The sequence below is a fragment of the Asterias amurensis genome, chromosome 10 (genome assembly GCF_032118995.1).
Source record: "Asterias amurensis chromosome 10, ASM3211899v1".
In the NCBI taxonomy this organism is placed as follows: domain Eukaryota; kingdom Metazoa; phylum Echinodermata; class Asteroidea; order Forcipulatida; family Asteriidae; genus Asterias; species Asterias amurensis.
Genome location: NC_092657.1, coordinates 21,653,951 through 21,678,858, shown reverse-complemented (window position 1 = coordinate 21,678,858; position 24,908 = coordinate 21,653,951). Strand labels below are relative to the sequence as shown.

At 38.7% G+C, this 24,908-nt stretch overlaps 1 protein-coding gene across 1 annotated transcript; it reads left to right on the top strand.

The window, feature by feature from the left end:
- Positions 1–98: 98 nt before the first annotated feature.
- LOC139942805 (MAM and LDL-receptor class A domain-containing protein 1-like) lies at positions 99–23,412 on the top strand. The gene is made up of 17 exons (XM_071939582.1): positions 99–163; positions 999–1,139; positions 1,559–1,699; positions 3,805–4,023; positions 7,550–7,675; positions 9,747–9,896; positions 12,298–12,531; positions 13,966–14,100; positions 14,702–14,839; positions 15,717–15,935; positions 16,518–16,649; positions 18,027–18,179; positions 19,074–19,307; positions 20,143–20,283; positions 20,703–20,843; positions 22,941–23,159; positions 23,375–23,412. The coding sequence occupies exons 3-17, from the start codon at positions 1,618–1,620 to the stop codon at positions 23,410–23,412; spliced, it is 2,361 nt and encodes a 786-aa protein (XP_071795683.1). The 5' UTR covers positions 99–163; positions 999–1,139; positions 1,559–1,617.
- The last annotated feature ends 1,496 nt before the right edge of the window (positions 23,413–24,908 follow it).

Sequence of the window (24,908 nt, the reverse complement as noted above, 5' to 3'; positions counted from 1 at the left end):
GGGCATCAGACTGGTAGGAGGGCATGGCTACAGACTATGACTGAAATACCCAACCAATCAGCAAACTTCACAGTTGCTTTAGCAGCCAATCAGCAGGCTCTATCAAGTGATGTGTATGCCATTGATGATGTCTCAATAACACAAGGATCATGCTCTGCTGCAGGTATTGTGATTTTGGAAGTCTATAAACCCTTTGATACATAGTGTGTTCCTGTCATAAGTATGTTTTTTTTTCCGCTAATCTAAATTGTGTTAAGTAGGATTTGAAACTCTGTTTAGTGGAAATACGATATGGAAAGGTTTGCGGGAAACGTGGAGTTGAAACCAACGGTTCGTTTTAAAACAACCCAAACTCACTAAAGTTAGTCACTAAATGTTACCACAAACCTTTCCATATCTTAATTGTGTTGTTATAAATACATGCCTATGTTTTCTTATAATCATAAGTTGCTGTGAACTAAGTAATTAAATTGGGGTTGAAGACAGACAAATTGACCAGAGCGGGATTTGGACCACTGACCTGCAGTTCAACATGCTGACGCTCTACCAACTGAGCTAGGTATCCAGCCCTATGTTGGCTATCTCCTTATTTGAACAAAGGGCTAGAAAGCTCAGTTGGTAAAGATTGTTATTACTGAGGTCGTTGGTTCGAATCCCATCAAACCTAATCCTCCTTTAAAGAGGCAAAAATAATATACCCTTTTTTTTCTTCACCAACTCACACCTGTTATCTCAATGTAATTTCAGTACAGTGGACCCTGTACTTGTCTTTGGTTCAAGACAAACCGGTGGGGCTGCTGACTGCCACAGGCAGATTCATTGCTCACCCAATAGGTTTAATGGCCCCTTGTTTTGACAATGTTCACTCTCTGAAAAGGATGTTAAGTTTCCGAATTATTTTGGCTAAACTAAGAAACCCTTTGATGGATTTGTCCTGTATGACACCATGAAAGATCCTACCACATCTAGCTATTGTTTCTCTTTTTTGATTTCAACAGTAGGTGGTGAAGATTTTGATTGCGACTTCCAAGATGGTTTTTGTGGCTGGAGTCAGTCTAACGATGACGATACAAACTGGGCAATTGAACAAGGAAGTACCGATACGTCAGGAACTGGGCCGACATATGACAGAACTCAAGGTAATATATCACATAAGTGGAGTGGAATATGGAAGTGCGTCCGTGTACGGCTGAGTTGCCAATGGGATGCATTTTTCCGTATTTCCACGAGCGCATGTGATGATGAATTTATCTTCAAGCGAACTTCAAGCACCACATGTGACAATCGGCATTTGACACAAACTTGCCAATTTCGAATTTATATTAATTTCTCATAACTATATAAGCTGTACGATACAGCCTAATGATATGTTTCTTTTTAGCTCAAAATAAACATCAATGTAAATTGTTTTTGCGGAAATTAGTGATATTTTAACCTCATATGGTGAAAGTTTGTAATATCTATGTGATGACACCCGTGTTTGAGCAGTGTAGGGCTAGGACAAGCCCTTTTGTCGCAGCTACCTTATTATATAGCCTAATGATATGTTTCCTTTCAGCTGAAGATGGTGCTTACATCTATGTAGAAAGTAGCTTAGGAGCGTCAAAAAGAACCGTTATGTTAAGTCCCTCCGTGGTGACAACCCTCAGCACCAGTAGAACGTTCAGTTTCTGGTATAACTTACACGGCACTGCAATAGGTAAATTTGTTCAGAAATCCTGTACATCTGTTATTTTTATAACTATGAGTGCCTTCGATTAGCGAATTCCCCGGGTCGACCCCGATCTGCCCCCGGACGTTCGATAGCTTTGACATCATTCCAGGGGCTCACTCGGGTCAGCCCCCAGTGCCCTGCTTGTGGAACGGGTCACTTGGGGCTGGCCCGAGGTGCATGACGTCACCACGAGAGTGTGAGTGATCGTTCGCTATGCTCTTGTCAGGAGCTCACCCGAGTGATCGAACGCACCCATAGTTTCTGAATGCAAATTTCTATACATCTGTACATGACATCATTTAAGATCAAGTATTTCCCTGGATCATTGTCATTGTCTTAAAGGGAAGGAACACTTTTGGTAATTTGTAATAATAATAGTAATTGTGGCTTCTTATATAGCGCACATGTCCGTCACCAAGTGACGCTCCTGGCACTTAGCATACAGTATTTCCTGCCAGATGTGGGACTATGTTTGAATTATGAGACCTAATTCTGATAGCACCATGTAATGCTTTACAAGGTGTTGTGGCGCAGTTTGCCGCTGATCGGACCAGGAACACCAGGGCGAACCCCTTCTCTTTTCGATAAGTGCACTGGGTTCTTTTACATGCGTTTAACACATGGGACCAACGGCTTAACGTCCCATTCGAAGGATGAAGCAATGGTTAAGTGTCTTGCTTAAGGACACAAGTGTCACGGCTTGGGATTTGTAAAGACCAGTCTTCTCACTTGGTGTATCCCAACATAAGCATAAAATAGCTAACCTGTGAAAATTTGAGCTAAATTGGTCATCGAAGTTGCGAGAAAAATGATGAGAGAAAAAAAACCTTGTTGGACGAATTTGTGTGGTTTCAAATAGGAATAAAAGATTTCTGGCTAGAAGTCTTTTATTTATTTTAGTTAGAAATTACCTCTTTCTAAAAATCTATGCTACTTCAGAGGGAGCTGTTTCTCACAATGTTTTATGCTATCAACAGCTCTCCAATGCTCATTACCAGGTCAGTTTTTAAGTTAATATTTGTTTTGAGTAATTACCAAACGTGTACCTTCCCTTTAAAGGAACACGTTGCCTTGGATCGGTGGAGTTGGTCTTTGAAAAGCGTTTGTAACCGTTTTTTATAAAGTGCATATGGGTAGAAAGATGTTGTAAAAGTAGAATACAATGATCCACACAAACATGCCTCGAAATTGCGTGGTTTTCCTTTTACCTTGTCGACTAACACGTCGGCCATTTATGGGGGTCAAAAGTTTGACTCCCATAAATGGCCGACCATGTTAGTTCGCACAGTAGAAGGAAAACCACGCAATTTCGAGGCAAACTTGTGTGGATCATTGTATTCTACTTTTAAAACATCTTTCCAACCATATGCATTTTATAAAAAACGGTTACAAACGCTTTTGTTTTGACCAACTCGTCCGATCCAAGGCAACGTGTTCCTTTAATAGTCAGGTAAGACCCAGATTGTACATTTGTCTATTTTTTCAAGAAATCAATGAATCAATCACTAGTGATCCACAACACGGTGTCAAAATTTCAATTAAAATATAAAAGCTTTAAGCCACTATCTTGAAACAAAGTAGTCAGTAAATTTGTTTTTACTCTTACACGTACGTGTATCAAGCACTGTATGCCAAGTACTTTACCTAATTTTGTGAAAAACACATCAACGACAAACTGCTGTAATCTTATTATTTTATTTTTTTACCCATACACTGATGTGTGTAAGCACTGTATACTCAGTACTTCCCCGAGTCCTGTGAAAAAATATCACAGGCATATTACTCGGGGTTTAATTCGAACCAACTAGACTACGGAGATTGCGCGGTAGCTATGTAGAGGCAGTTCGAATCCTATGTTTTGGCAGCAGGTACCGCAACGATATATGTGTTAGACGTTAAATTTGCATCAGGGATACAGAATATACTTTTTCTTTTTTTTCTGTTTTACTGTGATCTTGATGGAATGGCGGTATATAAAATGAAGTTGTTTGTATATGTTTATGATGGTTGAACCAAGGAGGAAAAATTTAATGGTTGGACCCCGAAGTATTTAAGAAATTTGAAAACATATTTGTCGCTCATTATTACAGGCACTCTGAATGTTTACAGGACCCCCATCGATGGGGATATAAATGCTGGAGAGTTGATTTTCACAGTAAGCGGCCAAAGAACAAACTCAACTTCATGGCTCCAGATAAATGTAGACATATTTAATATATCAAGCTTCAAGATAGCAGTGGAAGCAATAACTGGATTGACTGATTTTTCTGATATTGCAATTGATGGCGTGTCAATTTCGCCTGATGCTGGTGAGTGTTAATTTCTGAATTATGTTTTAATAAATAGCTAATGCCATGTTGCAAAGTCAACCAAATATCCGCCGAGCTCTTTATAGAGACTTATAGGGACTTGCATACCATGTAGGCAGGGACAGTGTAAAAGTGCGCTGAGGTAGTCCCCTACCCATGGGGTAATATACTCCCAGAGCCTCTGGACTTGCATACCATGTAGGCGGGGACAGTGTGAAAGTGCGCTGGGGTAGGCCCCCTACCCATGGGGTAATATACTCCCAGGGCCTCCCCTGGGCTGTCCACAGGGATCAGAGATACATTACAGTGTGAACAGGGCTTATGGGACACATTTCTGGTTTCCCAGTTCAGTATTCTATGTCTTATTTTTGCAAATGGAGTAAATAGAATTTGAAGCTTTGCAATCTGTTTATTTATTATGAATCTTTAAAGGGAAGGTACGCGTTTGGTACGTGTACATGTAATTACTCAAAACAAAAATTAACTTAAAAACTGACTTGGTAATTTCTCACTAAAATAATAAAAGACTTCTAGCTACAAGTCTTTTATTCTTAAAGCACACAAATTTGTCCAACAAGGGTGTTTTTTTCTTTCTCGCATTTTTGATGACCGCTTGAGCCCAAATTTTCACAGGCTTGTTATTTTTTGGTTATGATGGGATACATTAAGTGAGAAGACTGGTCTTTGACAATAATTACCAAACATGTACCTTCCTTTTAAAGCCACTATACACTTTCGGTTAACAGTATTGTCCAAGTCCCACACTTCGTGTATCACAACTTATATATAAAACAACAAACCTGTGAAAATTTAGGCTCAATCGGTCATCGGAGTCAGGAGAAAATAACGGGAAAACCCACTCTTGTTTCCGCGCGTTTCGCCGTGTCATGACATGTGTTTAAAATAAATCCGTAATTCTCGCTAACGAGAATTTATATTGTTTTACCGTTTTCTCAAAAAGTAAAGCATTTCATGGACTAATATTTCAAGAGAAGTTTTTCATCATTACCTTCTGTAAACGCTGTAAATTATTTGTAAATCTGTGAATTTCTTTCTTTTTTTCTGTACCGAAAGGGTCCAATGGCTTTAAGGAAACTCTATTAGTATATTATTTTTACAGTACTTTATGTTGCAGTTTGTCGCAATACAACCAGACAAAAGCGCTCAGCTTTTCCAAGGAAATAAGCCCAACTTCTCAATTTTAAACATGTTGAAAAAAGCAAACAGATAAATCTGTTTTTTTTTTTTTTTTCATAAAACAGGATGGTTTTACAATATATTAAAAAAAAGGCAGATATGTTGTTACATCCATACATACACATGTACATGTAGTATGTACCTCTGAAATGAAAAAAAAATCAATTTACCCAGAAATTATCTTGTATTTTTTAAGAAACCATTTTTTTTGTTTTTTAGTTGGGCCATGCTGTTCAAACCTGGATTGTACTTGAAGTGTGACAAACAACTTTTTTTTCTCCAAGGTGTATGGTTGTTTGATCGTTACTAAATGTAAAATATAAAATAAAGTGATTATAGTTTACCCCTTGTACATGTATTGCAGCTGCTTTCAGCTCTATTTTAAAGACATACATGTACATATTTATTTAAAAATTATATAGTAAATTAAAAGTATAAAATAAAGTCTTGCATTTCATTTTGTCTATACTTCAGTTTTCATGAGTGTAATACTTCTGTCATGGGGAGGAACAGGGGATTATTTTACCAAGAGCTGATGACAGATGAACCAAGAAAAATAAACGTTGACAACCGACAAAAGTAGATGCAGGATGCATGAAGGCATTTATTCACCACAAGTATTCTTCCTAAACTGATTTAATTGTAACCATGTACTTGAGATACACTCAGCCAAAACCATCAATAGTAAAATAAAATGTCTGAGACCTTGAATTGCATCTTTGAACATGCTGAAAAGAGCAAGGCCATACATTTGTAGATCTTTTCGCAATATCCATTGCGCAAGTGCAAACTGTTGGATGTGGTGCATGCTGGTCTAACTAGGGATCAAACTTGATCTACATGTACATGTAGCTACACATGTATGTAGACCAGCGTGCACTTCATTCCTCACTTACATGCGCAGACCAATTATTTGACAAAATAGGGACACCGCCAACATAGGGCTTTCTTAGATACACTGTAGCACAGTTGGTAGAGCGCCAGCATGTTAATCCGGAGGTCGTTGGTTCGAATCCCACTCTACATGTAGTCAATTCTTTGTTCAACCCCCAAAATCATAGCAAAGGGCACTTCCATTAGAAAAATCATAAAGTCATACATGTTGAAGGCGCCAAGGCCAAGACCAGGGGCAACATACATGTAGGTCGTGGCCTCTGTTATCTGTGTAACTACAGGCCTAATGTTCAGTACATACAGGTCACCAACTACATGTTTGTATGGTGATTATTATCATATATCTGGTAATGAAACTAACGTAAGGATGTCTCCTAAGTGAACTTGATCACTGTTAAAGGAACACGTTGCCTTGGATTGGACGAGTTGGTCTATTTAAAGCGTTTGAAACCGTTTGTTATGAAATGCATCTGGTTAGAAAGATGTTTTAAAAGTAGAATATAATGATCCACACAAGTATCACTCAAAATTGCACGGTTTTCCTTTTACGATGCAAACTATCATGGTCAGCCATTTATGGGAGTCAAAATTTGACTCCCATAAATGACCGTGTTACTCAACAAGATAAAAAGAAAACCACGCAATTTCGAGGCATATTTGTGTAGATCATTGTATTCTACTTTTACAATATCTTTCTAAACCAATATGCATTTTATATACTTTTAATTATAGTAACTAATTTACTTCAATGAGATATCCTTTTTTCTAAAAATGAGTGAAAAAGTGGTGGCGCCTTACGGAAAGTTATCCTTGAATACAGTTGAGTAGCATGCATACCAAACTGAAAGAAAAATTGTTTTTAAAAAGAAAACAGAATCATTGTCAATCAATCAATCATAATCAAGTCAACGATCGACGCCGACGACTCGTTCTATAAATTTAGTGCTCATTTTTGGCAATCGCGCTGCGCAATCAAGGCATTGCGCGGAATGATTGCACAGAATAATACATGTGTAATGATTGAGCAAGCGATTCAATTGCGCTAACAGTTAACTAGGGTCAGGGTTAAGATTAGGGTCTATAGGATTTTTGGGGAAAAAATACACATAAGTTGTGTCTAAGCGTAAAAGGTGTATCTGAGCATGGGGTGTAGTTACCATACAATTGTTGATGGCCTACACCTTGTTGCAACTGAAATTAGAAGTATGTTACTTGTTTTTGTTATGTAATGTTTTGCCAAAAAAGGAACATTTGATTTTGTATCGTTCAAAATACAGGACTCAGCATGGCACATCGTTTTAAATAACAGTCTTTTGACTTTTGCTCCTTTTTCAGCCTCCGTCTGTTGAATTATCTTCATTAAATAAATGTAACAAACAAGGCCTAAGCTAAACAACTTTTTCTTATAAATTTTGTTTGCTATCTTTTCCATTAGGGACATTTGATTGCAGCTTTGAAGATGGTCCATGTGGATGGATACAATCCACTGATGATGACGTGGACTGGGTTAGAACCCAAGGTGACGTAGCCGAAGGACCATTATTTGACTATAACGTTGGCGGTAAGTATTCAATAAAACAAACATAATTTTGTTTCGTTGCCATTACCAATGAATGACCCTATCATAGGCCTACACCTTAAAGCCATTGGACACTTTCGGTAAACAGTAATGTCCAAAGCCCATACTTCGTGTATCACAACTTCTATATAAAATAACAAACCTGTGAAAATTTAGGCTCAATCAGTCATCGGAGTCGGGAGAAAATAACGGGCAAACCCACCCTTGTTTCCGCACGTTTCGCCGTATCATGACATGTGTTTAAAATAAATCCGTAATTCTCGATATCGAGAATTGATATTGTTTTAATGTTTTCTAAAAAAGTAAAGCATTTCATGGAATAATTTTTTAAGAGAAGTCTTTCACCATAACCTTCTGTAAACCCTGTAAGGTATTTTCTAAATCTGTGAATTTTTAATTTTTGTCCTGGTCCGAAAGTGTCCAATGGCTTTAAGGGCATGGTATATGTTATTTTGGTCAACACCTTTAGTGGAAAAAAACACAATATTTTGTATACTGTTGTATAGATGGCTATAAACTGGCTATGAATTAGGTTTTTATTTTAAATCTGTCTTTTTATTTCTTGTGCAATGTATCTGCCTTTTCTAGTTGTTTATTAATTTTGTGATGCTTTTTAAACTTGTGCGAGAATTGTAATGCTTTTTGGAGAGTGAAATTCGTGGATCTTTTATCTTTTATGACTTCTATACTTTTGGAGATCTCCGTTACTCGCTAAACTACACATGGCTTCCCATGGATACCCGCATCAAATTCAAAACTTTTCTGTATTTTTGTTAAAGTAACCTGTAAACATTACAACAAAAAAACAACTCTTCAAACACTAAAGTATATTATGTTTCTGAACAGTAATATCATTTTGTTTGGTAATTGTTTTTTTACAATTTTTATGTAATTAAAGTTGTGTGGGGGTGACTCTGCCTACCCCTTTTGTGAAGATCGAACTTTACCTCGATCGAACATCGAGCACACGTACGTGCCAAGTACATTCAAGTCCTAGTCGTGAGTTTGTACGTTTCGAAAAAGTTTTTTTCTTGCATTTTTCCGGCAATGTCGACCAGGTGTATTGCTGCTGGATGCAGCAAAACAACTAAAAAAGATGGATATTAATTTTGGTTTTTACCCATACATCGATGTGTGTTAGCACTGTATACTCAGTACACACATCGGTGTATGGATAAAAAATTAATATTCTTTATCCCCGATGCGAATTAATATCTATTATAACTAAAGATGGAGTCACAGTTTGCAAGTCTTTTCCAGCGCTGTGCAGTAAACCACCACACATTTTGACATGAAGAGTCAAGTTCTTTTCTAAAACGTGACGACCTGCCAACAATTTTCCAGCTATTGGGGAAGTCGAAGAAGGTGCCTGAAAGACGTAACGAACCTAAAAGAGCATTTTCCTATCGTGAAAAAATCAGGTATTGAGGGCATGTTTTAGCTTGCGTCACTATCTTGTGTTGGCACCATTGATCTCCAGTATACTGGAGATCAATGGTTGGCACTGCATGCGATACATCGCGCCTCGATTGACGTCACAAACAGCGCCCTCTCGGGTCGGGCTTATTTTCAAATGTGTAAAATAACATGGAAACATATTTTTTAAACCTTAATAGTTCATTGTTTATTCATATCCCACTCATCAAAACACGTTATTTTAGTATATGGCAAAAATACCACTTCCAGGTGACTTTAAAATGTTTGAATGGCTTTGCTCCACCTTATCTGTCTAATAAGTTTGTTTCGTCTTCGCCAAACCCACCGTCAAGGACTCTGTTCTTCTGCCGATAAAACGCGGCTTAATACTCATAGGTCCAGACTATTCTTGTGGCAAACACGCCTTCTCACACTCTGCTGCAGCCGAACTGGAACAATCTCCTAAATTAATGTTCGTAAATCTTCCAAGAAAAACGTACAACTTATCTCTTTCTTAAAATTATTTGTTCAAGCTAGTTTTAATTTACAATTTGTTATGCGCTTTAACCATTGTTTGGAAAAGCGCAATACCTTTGATTATTTATTATTATTAAATCAACATTGTCTTAACTTGCAGGCAGCACGGGGTTTTATTACTACATAAATAACTTTGGCGGCAGTTCTGGCAAGTCGGCCATTCTCGTGAGTCCTGACGTCATAGCAAACGGTAATGGGATCGGATGGTGTGTGAGTTTCTGGTTCAACTCTTACCCAACAAGAGAGATGGGTAAGACAACTGTATGTGATTGGTAGAAAATTATAATATTTTTGATTACCGTTTGAACTTAGGCTGTACTTTAATAAGCTGTTTACAATAACGTGAAAGAAAATTATGAGATTTACAACAGTTAATTCGCAGAGGAATGTAATAAAATGTGTCTGTTTATTTAATTATTTCTCATTTACCCGGGAAACCTCTCAGTAAAACACCTGAGATCATAGTATTTTCACCAAACTATAACGCACACAAAATAATACTTCTGATAGCGCCCTCTCTTGAATCAATTCCTTCTTCAGTCTGTGCACCTAGCCTCCATGGTTTGTGTTAATTTTCCATAATTATTATAGGAGCGACTCTCCGGATCTCCCGAGGCACGGATCGCAAAAGTTGTGACTGACAGTGGAGGGATGAATAACATCACGTCAACTCCACTCGGGGTCGGCACTTAAAGGAACACGTTGCCTTGGATCGGTCGAGTTGGTCTTTTAAAAGCGTTTTCAACCGTTTGTTATAAAATGCATACAAAATATGGGGATAAAGATGTTGTAAAAGTAGAATACAATGATCCACACAAATATGCCTCGAAATTGCACGGTTTTCCTTTTACCTCGTCGACTAACACGGTCGGCCATTTATGGGAGTCAAATTTTTGACTCCCATAAATGGCCTACCGTGTTAGTTCGCTCAGTAAAAGGAAAACCGCGCAATTTCGCGGCAAATATGTGTGGACCATTGTATTCTACTTTAAAAACATCTTTCCAACCATATGCATTTTATAACAAACGGTTAAAAACGCGTTTTATCGACAAACTCGTCCGATCCAAGGCAACGTTTTCCTTTAAGCCCTCCTCCTGCACCCCCTCCCCTTCCCCCGCCCCGCCCCACCCACGGCTGTTTGAGAACTATTATTACTGATCCCAGTTCCAACACCTTTGTACAATGTATATTTGGCGATACTCAAACAGTCGTAAAACTTAAAGCAACCACGTGTTGCGTGTTGACATACCTCGGAATGACAGCTTAGCCTTGCATGTGCGCACAGAGCCAGTGCGTGTGTACAGTGCAATGGTGGCACCGTGTACCGGAAGTGCTGTGCAGCACGAATTCAGTGTAGAAACTACGACTGGATGGAAATCTTGGAGCTTATAGTTTGCCGTAATAGTTTTCTCAATCCTGCTCGAATGTCGGTGTATTTGTATGTATTTTGTTCGTATGTTGTTTTTACTAATCCACGAAACATGCTGGACTATAGACTACAATATACTCCCATGGTTTTCCCGTTGGTTTAATGTTTGTGAGGTGTTTTATTGCGTTGTGTGGTAACGGCTTGTGTACGCAATCTACCACTAAAATGGAGACACCATTGTGCTGTGTATTATCTATCAGGCTGATAATGTATAATTATACAAACTAGTTTTGCCGCTCCACTCTTTGACGTGTATGTTGAATTAGTTTGTAGGTCCTACAAATGTATGTGTGATGTAGGCACCATCCCAGTTTAGCTTCCTACGTGAGCTGTTTAGGGATTAAACTACTCAAGACTCGAGACTAGGCCCTACAAATGTATGTGTGATGTAGGCACCATCCCAGTTTAGCTTCCTACGTGAGCTGTTTAGGGATTAAACTACTCAAGACTCGAGACTAGGCCCTACAAATGTATGTGTGATGTAGGCACCATCCCAGTTTAGCTTCCTACGTGAGCTGTTTAGGGATTAAACTACTCAAGACTCGAGACTAGGCCCTACAAATGTATGTGTGATGTAGGCACCATCCCAGTTTAGCTTCCTACGTGAGCTGTTTAGGGATTAAACTACTCAAGACTCGAGACTAGGCCCTACAAATGTATGTGTGATGTAGGCACCATCCCAGTTTAGCTTCCTACGTGAGCTGTTTAGGGATTAAACTACTCAAGACTCGAGACTAGGCCCTACAAATGTATGTGTGATGTAGGCCCTACAAATGTATGTGTGATGTACATCATTTTTTTATTTTTTATTTATTTATGGAATTAAGAAAGTGCTGTAATGTGCCTTGTAACTGATTTTTCTTTTCTTGGCCTTTCCCATATAAATCTATAATTAAGGAAAAGCGGAAAAAATGTCTGTATTAAATGGCGACGCCACTTTTTCATTCTACATGAAATAATATAGTATCTACATGTAATTTACCTCAACATGAGATGTCCTTTTTTGTAAAAATTAGTGAAAAGTTGTGGCGCCATACATAAAGTTTTATCCCATCTATCAATCCTTTTTTTTTCTTATGACGCAACTGCCCCTAACCACTCCCTGTGCGACATGGAACCACATAGTAATGGTTGTGCAGTCCTAGAAGTTAATTTTTTTTTTTTTTTTTTTTTTAACTCTTATTATTGCAGCGGTATCTTCTATTGTTATCTTTCAAATAGGTTCAATAGATGTTTACGCCTATCCCTCTTCGGAGAATGTTGGTACCCAGACTCCTATAGCTAGCATTCAAGGGCATCAGACTGGTAGGAGGGCATGGCTACAGACTCTGACTGAAATACCCGACCAATCAACAAACTTCACCGTTGCATTAGCAGCCAATCAGCAGCCATCATCAAGTGATGTGTACGCCATCGATGATGTCTCTATAACACAAGGAGATTGTCATGTTAATTGTGAGTACAAATTGCTTTGTTTTTCATATTTAAACAAAGCAAAAGCTTGGTCTGTACTTCCTGCAAACGTGAATGTGAAGCGAATGCTGACGTCACAACTTCATAAAGGATATTTCGCCAGAGTTTTTTATGAAATATTTGCAGCAAAAACAGTATTGTGACATCATAATCGCTTCTCATTCGCAGTAGAAGCATTTCAATTCATGTATTCTAGTTGTAAACCAAAGACCTAGCTCAGAAATCAAACTAAGTCACTGTGCTATCAAAGAACCCAATGGAAAAAAGACAAGGAAGGAAGTTTCACTTGTAGATGTGGGAAGAAAACCCTAGAGAATTTTCCAGGGATGAAGACTCAATCCACATTTAGTGACCCTGGCATGATTCGAACCAGGGTCCTAGAGATGGAAAGCGGGGAAAGATACCACTACACCAACCTGACCACATAAAGCACAACTTGGTTTCAGCTAAATTTTGTCAGTTTGCACCCAAACCAAACAGTGTACTTTTATTAAGTTTATGTCCACCTTTCCTTGGTCAGGCTAAGTGCATACCAAAGGGTGTCGTGGTCGAGCGAATAAAGAGCCCCAAGCTCATGCAAGCTCTGGTGTTTCTGTTCAGCAGAGTGTGGTTTCTGTAATAGTAGGCAAGAGACTCTGACTGAGAGTACGAGTACGATGTTTATTGTATCAAGACTAAATCCAAGATGGCAACTTACACCAAGTGTTTACACCTTACCAATACTAGTCACAAGAGGGCGGTATGACAATATACAACAGATGTGTAGGCCTATGCTCATTCTACAGTTTCGCATCCTGGTCATGACACTTGTGTCCCTATGCAAGAAACTTAACTATAAATGCTTCTCTCCACCCAGGGGTAAATGGGTACCTGTGGTGGCAGAGATGGATCTTTGATTTAGCTTTGTAGCTAATATTTCTTGGGAGGTGAGATGGTTTAAGCGATGAATTCAATGGCTGAGAGACCAGGGGTAATAATGTTGGAGGCTTTTCGAAACGCCTCTCAAAAGTAAAAACTGGTTATTATTATTGAGAAAATAGAATTAGCTGTTGCAAACAACTTACCAACTAAATGGACCTATATGGTATAAATGTAAACAAATGTTAATGGACAGACATTTTGATCTTAGCAGAGTCTTTCTCGAAGACTAAATCATTGTTATTATTCTTATATGGAACTGGCCTACTGATGTTAGAGGATGATTAAAGTTGTTTTAATTGAATTGAATAGGAGACTTTGGAATGCTAGGTGGCAGCAGACTTACCAGGTAAATATGTTCATTGTTTGTGTAGTTCTGAGCATGCGCAAATTACTGAGAGCAATGGATTTTACCTGGTAAGTCTGCTGCCACGTCCCGAATGTCCCTGTTTGAATTGAACTATTAATGCAAATCTTTGTCTGTTGATCTTGACACAGTAACCTTTGATTGTGACTTTGAGGATGGATTTTGTGGGTGGAGCCAATCACTCAATGATGACCGCAACTGGGTTATAGAGAGGGGACCCACAGCCAACTCAAACACGGGACCCCTGTTTGACCATACCATTGGAAGTAAGTACTGCTAAGGTTCACACCCATATGCTCTGACAGACGAATAATCTGACACCTATATTTTGACACCCCTTTCTTCCGTCAGGTTGACGGAACTAAGTAGTTTATTTTCCTAGCCCTAACATTAACCCTAACTATTATAACCTTGTTCCGATATCGATCTGTTTCAACAATTTCTGACACCCCTATGTTCCGAAACCCCTACGTTCTGACTACCCTACATGTATGTTCTGACTCCCCAATTTTCTGACGCCCCTATGTTCAGACACCCCTGTTTTCTGACACTCCCATCTGACACTCCAATGTTCTAACACTCATGTTCCAACACCCCTATGTTCCAATACTGCTATGGTTTGACACCCCTATGTTTCTGAAACTCCTTGTTTTGACACTCTTATTTCCAGACACCCCTAAGTATGTTTCGATACCCCAATAGAACTCCTGTTTCGATATTCCTACATATATGATGCATCACCCCTATGATCCATCACTACTCTCTGTTCCGACACTCCTTTGTTTTGACACGTTCCCATTTCCCGACACCCCTAGTGTGAAATGGCCTATTAACATTTAAACATCTGGTAAATTTGTTTCCATTCAGCTATTGATGGCAAATACATCTACCTTCATGGTATATCTTTTGGGGACAAGGCTGTTCTCTTAAGTCTGGACGTAGTGACTCGATTCAGCCAAAGCAGAGTGGTCAGTTTCTGGTACAACATGTTCGGTGGTGCAGTAGGTAATTACCAGAAGTCTTCTGTTATTTTGTACTGTCGATGTCCAAGGTAAAAATACACCCTCCTCTGGTACCCAATAACACCTAGGTGAAGAACACTTAGCAATCACTCACACTCACGAAGTAGCCCACAGGTGGGCTCGAGTACAGCTTTTCCAATGGACTTAGCAATGATTTTAACCTAACCACTTTTTACTCAGCAACCAAAACTTTGAGTTCAGTGCCCAAGACTCACACATATCAATATTCACCTAATGGCACTCTCTCCTGTGCCAAGTTTCATTGAGCTGCTTAAACACAAAAAAGTAGCTAAAGCACAACAAAAATATTACAAAAAGGATTAAACTACCAGTTAAAATACCATGACTCATGTACAATCTGTGACTGGTATCCTGCTTAATTTTGCTTAAAGGGTGTATGTACTTTTTGTAGGACAAAAAACATAATGTCCACAGATTTACACTAAACTTACACAGTGTGAAGATAATGATAGTAGAAAGCTTCCCTGAAAATATTACGAGCTGAGGTGCTGTAGTTTTTGGGTAATGAGTAAAACAATGTCATGAAAATAATTTTTGTCTCATGAGACCAAAATTATTTTAAGCATTTACAAACGTATTTTCATGACATTGTTTTACTCATTTCTCACAAACTACAGCACCCTAGTAAGTACTATTTGAAGGGAAGCTTTCCACTATCATTATCTTCAAACCCTGTAAGTTTAATGTAAATCTATGGACATTTTGAAAAAGTACCCAGCTGTATGAAATTGGGCCCAGGTGTTGCACACTGTATTGTGAATATTGTGTGTGATGTCAGACTAGCTGGGGTTGAAAAGCATGTGTAACAATTGTAGTTTATTACTTTTCCTATCTAATAGGTGACTTGAAAGTGTATCAGACACCAATTAGTGGTAGCATTAACGATGGTGTTGAAATCTTCACTGTGAGTGGACAAAGAACAACTGCTACAGAATGGCTGAAGCAAGAGATCGTTATATCAAATACTGTGATCTTTAAGATTGCATTGGAGGCAACGGCTGGGTTTCCAATTGCATCAGATATCGCAATTGATGACATAACGATATCAACAGATACAGGTAAGTATGTAATTTTGTTTAGTTTCCGTTAAAGCTTTCCTTTCAACATTTTCTTTCAAATGAGATCAAATTTCACAAAATAAAGTAACCTACCAGCAGTTGCCTCTCACAGGTCTCACAGATTAGTCAAAAATAAAGCAAAACAAGTACAAGTATGTGTTCAACTAGACCCAGTGACTGGGGTGCTAGATTCCTTTTTCCGAAATTTTGACATTCTGGGGCGCTAGATTCCTTTTTTCGAAATTTTGACATTTAAATGTCAAAATTTCTCGAAAAATCGAAAATTTCGAAAAAAGGAATCTAGCACTTCAGTCACTGGGTCTAGTGTTCAACCGTATTTTTCTAAACAATTTTTAATAGCACCCCCTGTTGAACATCACATAAAAAAAAATAAAGCTCAAACAATCAAATGAGGGCTGTATTTATTTTGGGGTTGTAGTTTTTAAGTTATGACCATTGATCATACTTCAGTGTGACGTGTTTTTGGTGGCCACTTGCGACCGCCTTGTGCACCAAAGGGTAAAGAGTCTCCTTTCTACAGAATGCACATTTGGAATCATTTGTATCAATTGATGTTTTTAGGAGTTGAGAGTTTTAATTGTAGTTTTGACGATGGACCTTGTGGATGGACATTTGTGGTTGAAGACGACTCCCACTGGCAGCTACAGGGAGGAGAGCTCTCAGATGGCCCATTGGTAGATCACACAATCGGTGGTAAGAGTTATTGCCTCCGTACAGTTTCCATGCTTTGTAAAACCCTGTTGTTTGTATTTGTATATTGTGTTTGTATGGAAATAAATGTTGATGATAAGATGGATGATAAGATTTGATTTTGATTTCTAAGTATGATAGGTTTTCTCGGTCAAATTCGGCAATTTAGCAGTCAATTTCATTTGCATGCGTTCGAATTAAAGCTGTTTTGCCTCTTCAGTTGTTACTGCGTTTCAAATTCAGAATTCGGCCATTCAGTTTCGCTTTGAGTCGAGTCAAATTCCTTTAGCACTCTGTTCAATTTAGCGTATCAACATTCTTTCTCGTGACACACACGCCTCAAGAAGCGTCTGCGATTTTGAATGCTGCTTTGATGAATTGTTAAATTGAATGATTATTTTGTTAAATCGAATGACGCAACAATACATTTGACTAATCATAAAACGAAATCGAATGACCCTTTTCAGTAGCATTCGATTTCGCGCGAAATACAATAGATTGGTGGTTAAATTGGCTGCTTTTTTTACGAAATTGACCGAGAAAACCTATAGTCTAAAGTCTATTCAATTCAATATAATTCAATAAAATATTTATTTTGTTAATGCCTTCACATAATTAATAGGTGTTTCATAGACAGTTATAAACAGTAGCCAACATTATTAGCAAATCAGAAGTGCAAAACTAAGGATTGGGTGAAGCCTTGGCTTTTGTACCCTCAACTTGATCGAAACTTCAAGTTGAAACCAACGGTTCTTTTCAGAACCACCCCAACTCATTTAGATAGTCATTACACGTTACCGCAAACCTTTCCATGCCCTAACCTAAACACAAGATACACAAAGACAAGGGGCAACAAGGGCAGACGAACATATGTAGGTGTACCAACAGCCTATACCAAAAAGCCAGCCATCATTGAATTAATTGACTCATACTGTATTAAAAAACTTGGTTCAGCTCAGTCAGTATAATACAATTCATTTCAATTACATCATACACAACCCCTAAAGGCAATGGTAATTACTCAAAATATTTGTTAGCATAAAAACCTTACTTGGTAACAAGCTTTGGAGAGCTGTTGATAGTATAAAACACTGTGAGAAACGGCTCCCTCTGAAGTAACGTAGTTTTTGAGAAAGAGATAATTCCTCACTCAAATAATAAAATACTTCGGCTGAAGCTTTTTATTATGTATCCGAAAGCACACAAAGTAATGCAACAAGAGTGTTTTTTCTTGCAACTTCGATGACCAATTGAGCACAAAATTTTCACAGGTTTGTTATTTTATGCACATGTTGGGATACACTAAGTAAGAAGACTGGTCTTTGACAATTACCAATAGTGTCAAGTGTCTTTATAACTTCGGCCATACTTTTTTTTCAGATAATACCGGAGTGTATGTCTTCTACAATGAGTTTGGATTAACCACTGGATTGAAATCTTATCTAATAAGCCCAACTGTGTATGTTGAAGAAAACATGGCACAATCTTGGTGTCTCAGTTTCTGGTACAACTCTTTTCCGCTGAAAACTGTAGGTAAGTTGATTTCAGTTGTAAATGTTCTTTTAATGTTTGTTAACTTTTAATGTAGCATTAGGTATTTTTTAGATTGTCTATTTTGTTGCTTAAGATTGTTAATGTTTGTTAACAGCGCTTCGATGCCGCTGCTTTTTGCGCTTTATAAATGGTGGCTATTGTTATTATTATTATTAGTTGTTTTTGATACCTTTCCAATGCAAAATTTGCCGTTATCAAAATTAAATGAGGACTCTCACTCAGAGAAAAATGGGTCTCCACACCCTTTGTACGGGGATTTTGTGCATCATTTCTGACTTTTTCAGAGCCAAATTATGGTCATTTTGGTTTTTACCCACATACACCGATGTGCATGTTACTTGGATGGGATTCGAACCCACGACCTTTGCAATTCTAGAGCAGTGTCATACCAACTAGACCGCAGAGGTTGCTCGGTGGCTAGAGGCAGTTCGAATCCTATGTTTTAGCAGCAGGTACTGCAAACGATTTAATAGATGTTAAATTTGCATCAGGGTGAACACTGTGAACTCAGTACTTTCCCTGAGTTCTGTTAAAAAAAATAAAAAATTCACAGGCATACTCGAGTGTGATTCAAACCAACGACCAGAATTGCAAAGGTTTAGGGTATGAATCCCACCAGAGAAGTTTGTATGTTAGTTTGTTTACAGAACTTAGGGAAGTACTGAGTATTCAGTGCGAAGACAAATTGGTGTGAAGGTGAAATCAGATTTAAGATCAATAGATCTTTATATTATTTTGAAGACGACTTTTTTTTTTTAACATGTAAAAACATTATTGAAAGTCAGGAATGAGTACAAAATTAGTCCATTTCAAAATTGAAACAACTTTTGCAAGTAACAATACCTATGAATTTGACTTTGATTATTCTTCAAGGTTCGATTGATGTCTACGCCTATCCCTCTACGGAGAGTGTTGGTACCCAGACTCCTTTAGCTAGCATTCAAGGGCATCAGACTGGTAGGAGGGCATGGCTACAGACTATGACTGAAATACCCAACCAATCAGCAAACTTCACAGTTGCTTTAGCAGCCAATCAGCAGGCTCTATCAAGTGATGTGTATGCCATTGATGATGTCTCAATAACACAAGGATCATGCTCTGCTGCAGGTATTGTGATTTTGGAAGTCTATAAACCCTTTGATACATAGTGTGTTCCTGTCATAAGTATGTTTTTTTTTCCGCTAATCTAAATTGTGTTAAGTAGGATTTGAAACTCTGTTTAGTGGAAATACGATATGGAAAGGTTTGCGGGAAACGTGGAGTTGAAACCAACGGTTCGTTTTAAAACAACCCAAACTCACTAAAGTTAGTCACTAAATGTTACCACAAACCTTTCCATATCTTAATTGTGTTGTTATAAATACATGCCTATGTTTTCTTATAATCATAAGTTGCTGTGAACTAAGTAATTAAATTGGGGTTGAAGACAGACAAATTGACCAGAGCGGGATTTGGACCACTGACCTGCAGTTCAACATGCTGACGCTCTACCAACTGAGCTAGGTATCCAGCCCTATGTTGGCTATCTCCTTATTTGAACAAAGGGCTAGAAAGCTCAGTTGGTAAAGATTGTTTTTACTGAGGTCGTTGGTTCGAATCCCATCAAACCTAATCCTCCTTTAAAGAGGCAAAAATAATATACCCTTTTTTTTCTTCACCAACTCACACCTGTTATCTCAATGTAATTTCAGTACAGTGGACCCTGTACTTGTCTTTGGTTCAAGACAAACCGGTGGGGCTGCTGACTGCCACAGGCAGATTTATTGCTCACCCAATAGGTTTAATGGCCCCTTGTTTTGACAATGTTCACTCTCTGAAAAGGATGTTAAGTTTCCGAATTATTTTGGCTAAACTAAGAAACCCTTTGATGGATTTGTCCTGTATGACACCATGAAAGATCCTACCACATCTAGCTATTGTTTCTCTTTTTTGATTTCAACAGTAGGTGGTGAAGATTTTGATTGCGACTTCCAAGATGGTTTTTGTGGCTGGAGTCAGTCTAACGATGACGATACAAACTGGGCAATTGAACAAGGAAGTACCGATACGTCAGGAACTGGGCCGACATATGACAGAACTCAAGGTAATATATCACATAAGTGGAGTGGAATATGGAAGTGTGTCCGTGTACGGCTGAGTTGCCAATGGGATGCATTTTTCCGTATTTCCACGAGCGCATGTGATGATGAATTTATCTTCAAGCGAACTTCAAGCACCACATGTGACAATCGGCATTTGACACAAACTTGCCAATTTCGAATTTATATTAATTTCTCATAACTATATAAGCTGTACGATACAGCCTAATGATATGTTTCTTTTTAGCTCAAAATAAACATCAATGTAAATTGTTTTTGCGGAAATTAGTGATATTTTAACCTCATATGGTGAAAGTTTGTAATATCTATGTGATGACACCCGTGTTTGAGCAGTGTAGGGCTAGGACAAGCCCTTTTGTCGCAGCTACCTTATTATATAGCCTAATGATATGTTTCCTTTCAGCTGAAGATGGTGCTTACATCTATGTAGAAAGTAGCTTAGGAGCGTCAAAAAGAACCGTTATGTTAAGTCCCTCCGTGGTGACAACCCTCAGCACCAGTAGAACGTTCAGTTTCTGGTATAACTTACACGGCACTGCAATAGGTAAATTTGTTCAGAAATCCTGTACATCTGTTATTTTTATAACTATGAGTGCCTTCGATTAGCGAATTCCCCGGGTCGACCCCGATCTGCCCCCGGACGTTCGATAGCTTTGACATCATTCCAGGGGCTCACTCGGGTCAGCCCCCAGTGCCCTGCTTGTGGAACGGGTCACTTGGGGCTGGCCCGAGGTGCATGACGTCACCACGAGAGTGTGAGTGATCGTTCGCTATGCTCTTGTCAGGAGCTCACCCGAGTGATCGAACGCACCCATAGTTTCTGAATGCAAATATCTATACATGACATCATTTAAGATCAAGTATTTCCCTGGATCATTGTCATTGTCTTAAAGGGAAGGAACACTTTTGGTAATTTGTAATAATAATAGTAATTGTGGCTTCTTATATAGCGCACATGTCCGTCACCAAGTGACGCTCCTGGCACTTAGCATACAGTATTTCCTGCCAGATGTGGGACTATGTTTGAATTATGAGACCTAATTCTGATAGCACCATGTAATGCTTTACAAGGTGTTGTGGCGCAGTTTGCCGCTGATCGGACCAGGAACACCAGGGCGAACCCCTTCTCTTTTCGATAAGTGCACTGGGTTCTTTTACATGCGTTTAACACATGGGACCAACGGCTTAACGTCCCATTCGAAGGATGAAGCAATGGTTAAGTGTCTTGCTTAAGGACACAAGTGTCACGGCTTGGGATTTGTAAAGACCAGTCTTCTCACTTGGTGTATCCCAACATAAGCATAAAATAGCTAACCTGTGAAAATTTGAGCTAAATTGGTCATCGAAGTTGCGAGAAAAATGATGAGAGAAAAAAAACCTTGTTGGACGAATTTGTGTGGTTTCAAATAGGAATAAAAGATTTCTGGCTAGAAGTCTTTTATTTATTTTAGTTAGAAATTACCTCTTTCTCAAAATCTATGCTACTTCAGAGGGAGCTGTTTCTCACAATGTTTTATGCTATCAACAGCTCTCCAATGCTCATTACCAGGTCAGTTTTTAAGTTAATATTTGTTTTGAGTAATTACCAAACGTGTACCTTCCCTTTAAAGGAACACGTTGCCTTGGATCGGTGGAGTTGGTCTTTGAAAAGCGTTTGTAACCGTTTTTTATAAAGTGCATATGGGTAGAAAGATGTTGTAAAAGTAGAATACAATGATCCACACAAACATGCCTCGAAATTGCGTGGTTTTCCTTTTACCTTGTCGACTAACACGTCAGCCATTTATGGGGGTCAAAATTTTGACTCCCATAAATGGCCGACCATGTTAGTTCGCACAGTAGAAGGAAAACCACGCAATTTCGAGGCAAACTTGTGTGGATCATTGTATTCTACTTTTAAAACATCTTTCCAACCATATGCATTTTATAAAAAACGGTTACAAACGCTTTTGTTTTGACCAACTCGTCCGATCCAAGGCAACGTGTTCCTTTAATAGTCAGGTAAGACCCAGATTGTACATTTGTCTATTTTTTCAAGAAATCAATGAATCAATCACTAGTGATCCACAACACGGTGTCAAAATTTCAATTAAAATATAAAAGCTTTAAGCCACTATCTTGAAACAAAGTAGTCAGTAAATTTGTTTTTACTCTTACACGTACGTGTATCAAGCACTGTATGCCAAGTACTTTACCTAATTTTGTGAAAAACACATCAACGACAAACTGCTGTAATCTTATTATTTTATTTTTTTACCCATACACTGATGTGTGTAAGCACTGTATACTCAGTACTTCCCCGAGTCCTGTGAAAAAATATCACAGGCATATTACTCGGGGTTTAATTCGAACCAACTAGACTACGGAGATTGCGCGGTAGCTATGTAGAGGCAGTTCGAATCCTATGTTTTGGCAGCAGGTACCGCAACGATATATGTGTTAGACGTTAAATTTGCATCAGGGATACAGAATATACTTTTTCTTTTTTTTCTGTTTTACTGTGATCTTGATGGAATGACGGTATATAAAATGAAGTTGTTTGTATATGTTTATGATGGTTGAACCAAGGAGGAAAAATTTAATGGTTGGACCCCGAAGTATTTAAGAAATTTGAAAACATATTTGTCGCTCATTATTACAGGCACTCTGAATGTTTACAGGACCCCCATCGATGGGGATATAAATGCTGGAGAGTTGATTTTCACAGTAAGCGGCCAAAGAACAAACTCAACTTCATGGCTCCAGATAAATGTAGACATATTTAATATATCAAGCTTCAAGATAGCAGTGGAAGCAATAACTGGATTGACTGATTTTTCTGATATTGCAATTGATGGCGTGTCAATTTCGCCTGATGCTGGTGAGTGTTAATTTCTGAATTTTGTTTTAATAAATAACTAATGTCATGTTGCAAAGTCAACCAAATATCCGCAGAGCTCTTTATAGAGGTTTCCAGTGTACGTTTTGATCAATTCTTTTCATTAATCCATTATATAGTAAAAGTTTGCCGAACACAATGTTTTTGAAATCTCTAAATGAGTTGGTGTTATTCTGAAAACTCGACATTTCATTCAGAATGCTCTGATCCTCTTCTGGAGAAAGCTGGACTCTGATGCCGCTCGCTGCTTCGATGGGGATCTTGGGGATGCACAAAGGGGGAAAGCATCGAGAATCAGAGTTCAACTTTCTCCAGAAGTCGATTTGAAACCCGCTCTGAATCTTTTCAAGCCCTACATCAGTACATACTTAACTCAACAATGTTAATCTGTTTCTAGCTGCTTGTATCATGCAGATATGTCATCCCCGGTTTTTGATTCTGATACATGTCATAGTGGACTGAATGCAACAGCAGATCCAAATACAGAATATGCTACTTTGACATGGAATATAACAGCAACAGATAACTCTGGTGAGGAACCAATCGTCACATGTTTCCCTGCTGTGGGAAACTTTGCAATAGGAGTAACTGAAGTAACATGTACAGCTATGGATGGTGCCACACCACCTAATAATGCATCAGACTGTACCTTTAATGTCACTGTTACTGATGTGACAGCACCAGAGTTTGATGCTGATGTTTGTAGAAATGGCATTGATGTGATAGCAGCCACAGACAGCCAGTACGCTTATGTCACATTGAATATAACAGCAACAGATAACTCTGGTGAGGAACCAAGCGTCACATGTTTTCCTGCTGCGGGAAACTTTGCAATAGGAGTTACTGAAGTAACTTGTACAGCTATGGATGGTGCCACACCACCTAATAATGCATCAGACTGTACCTTTAATGTCACTGTTACTGATGTGACAGCACCAGAGTTTGATGCTGATGTTTGTAGAATTGGCATCGATGTAACTGCAGCCACAAACAGCCAGTATGCTAATGTCACATGGAATATGACAGCAACAGATAACTCTGGTGAGGAACCAACCGTCACATGTTTTCCTGCTGAGGGAAAGTTTGCAATAGGAGTAACTGAAGTAACATGTACAGCTATGGATGGTGCCACACCACCTAATAATGCATCAGACTGCACCTTTAATGTCACTGTTACTGATGTAACCGCACCAGAGTTTGATGCTGATGTTTGTAGAAATGGCATTGATGTAACTGCAGCAACAGACAGCCAGCACGCTAATGTCACATGGAATATAACAGCAACAGATAACTCTGGTGAGGAACCAACCGTCACATGTTTTCCTGCTGAGGGAAACTTTGCAATAGGAGTAACTGAAGTAACATGTACAGCTATGGATGGTGCCACACCACCTAATAATGCATCAGACTGTACCTTTAATGTCACTGTTACTGATGTGACAGCACCAGAGTTTGATGCTGATGTTTGTAGAATTGGCATCGATGTAACTGCAGCCACAGACAGCCAGTATGCTAATGTCACATGGATCATGACAGCAACAGATAACTCTGGTGAGGAACCAAGCGTCACATGTTTTCCTGCTGAGGGAAACTTTGCAATAGGAGTAACTGAAGTAACATGCACAGCATTTGATGGTGCCACACCACCTAATAATGCATCAGACTGCACCTTTAATGTCACTGTTACTGATGTAATTGCACCAGAGTTTGATGCTGATGTTTGTAGAAATG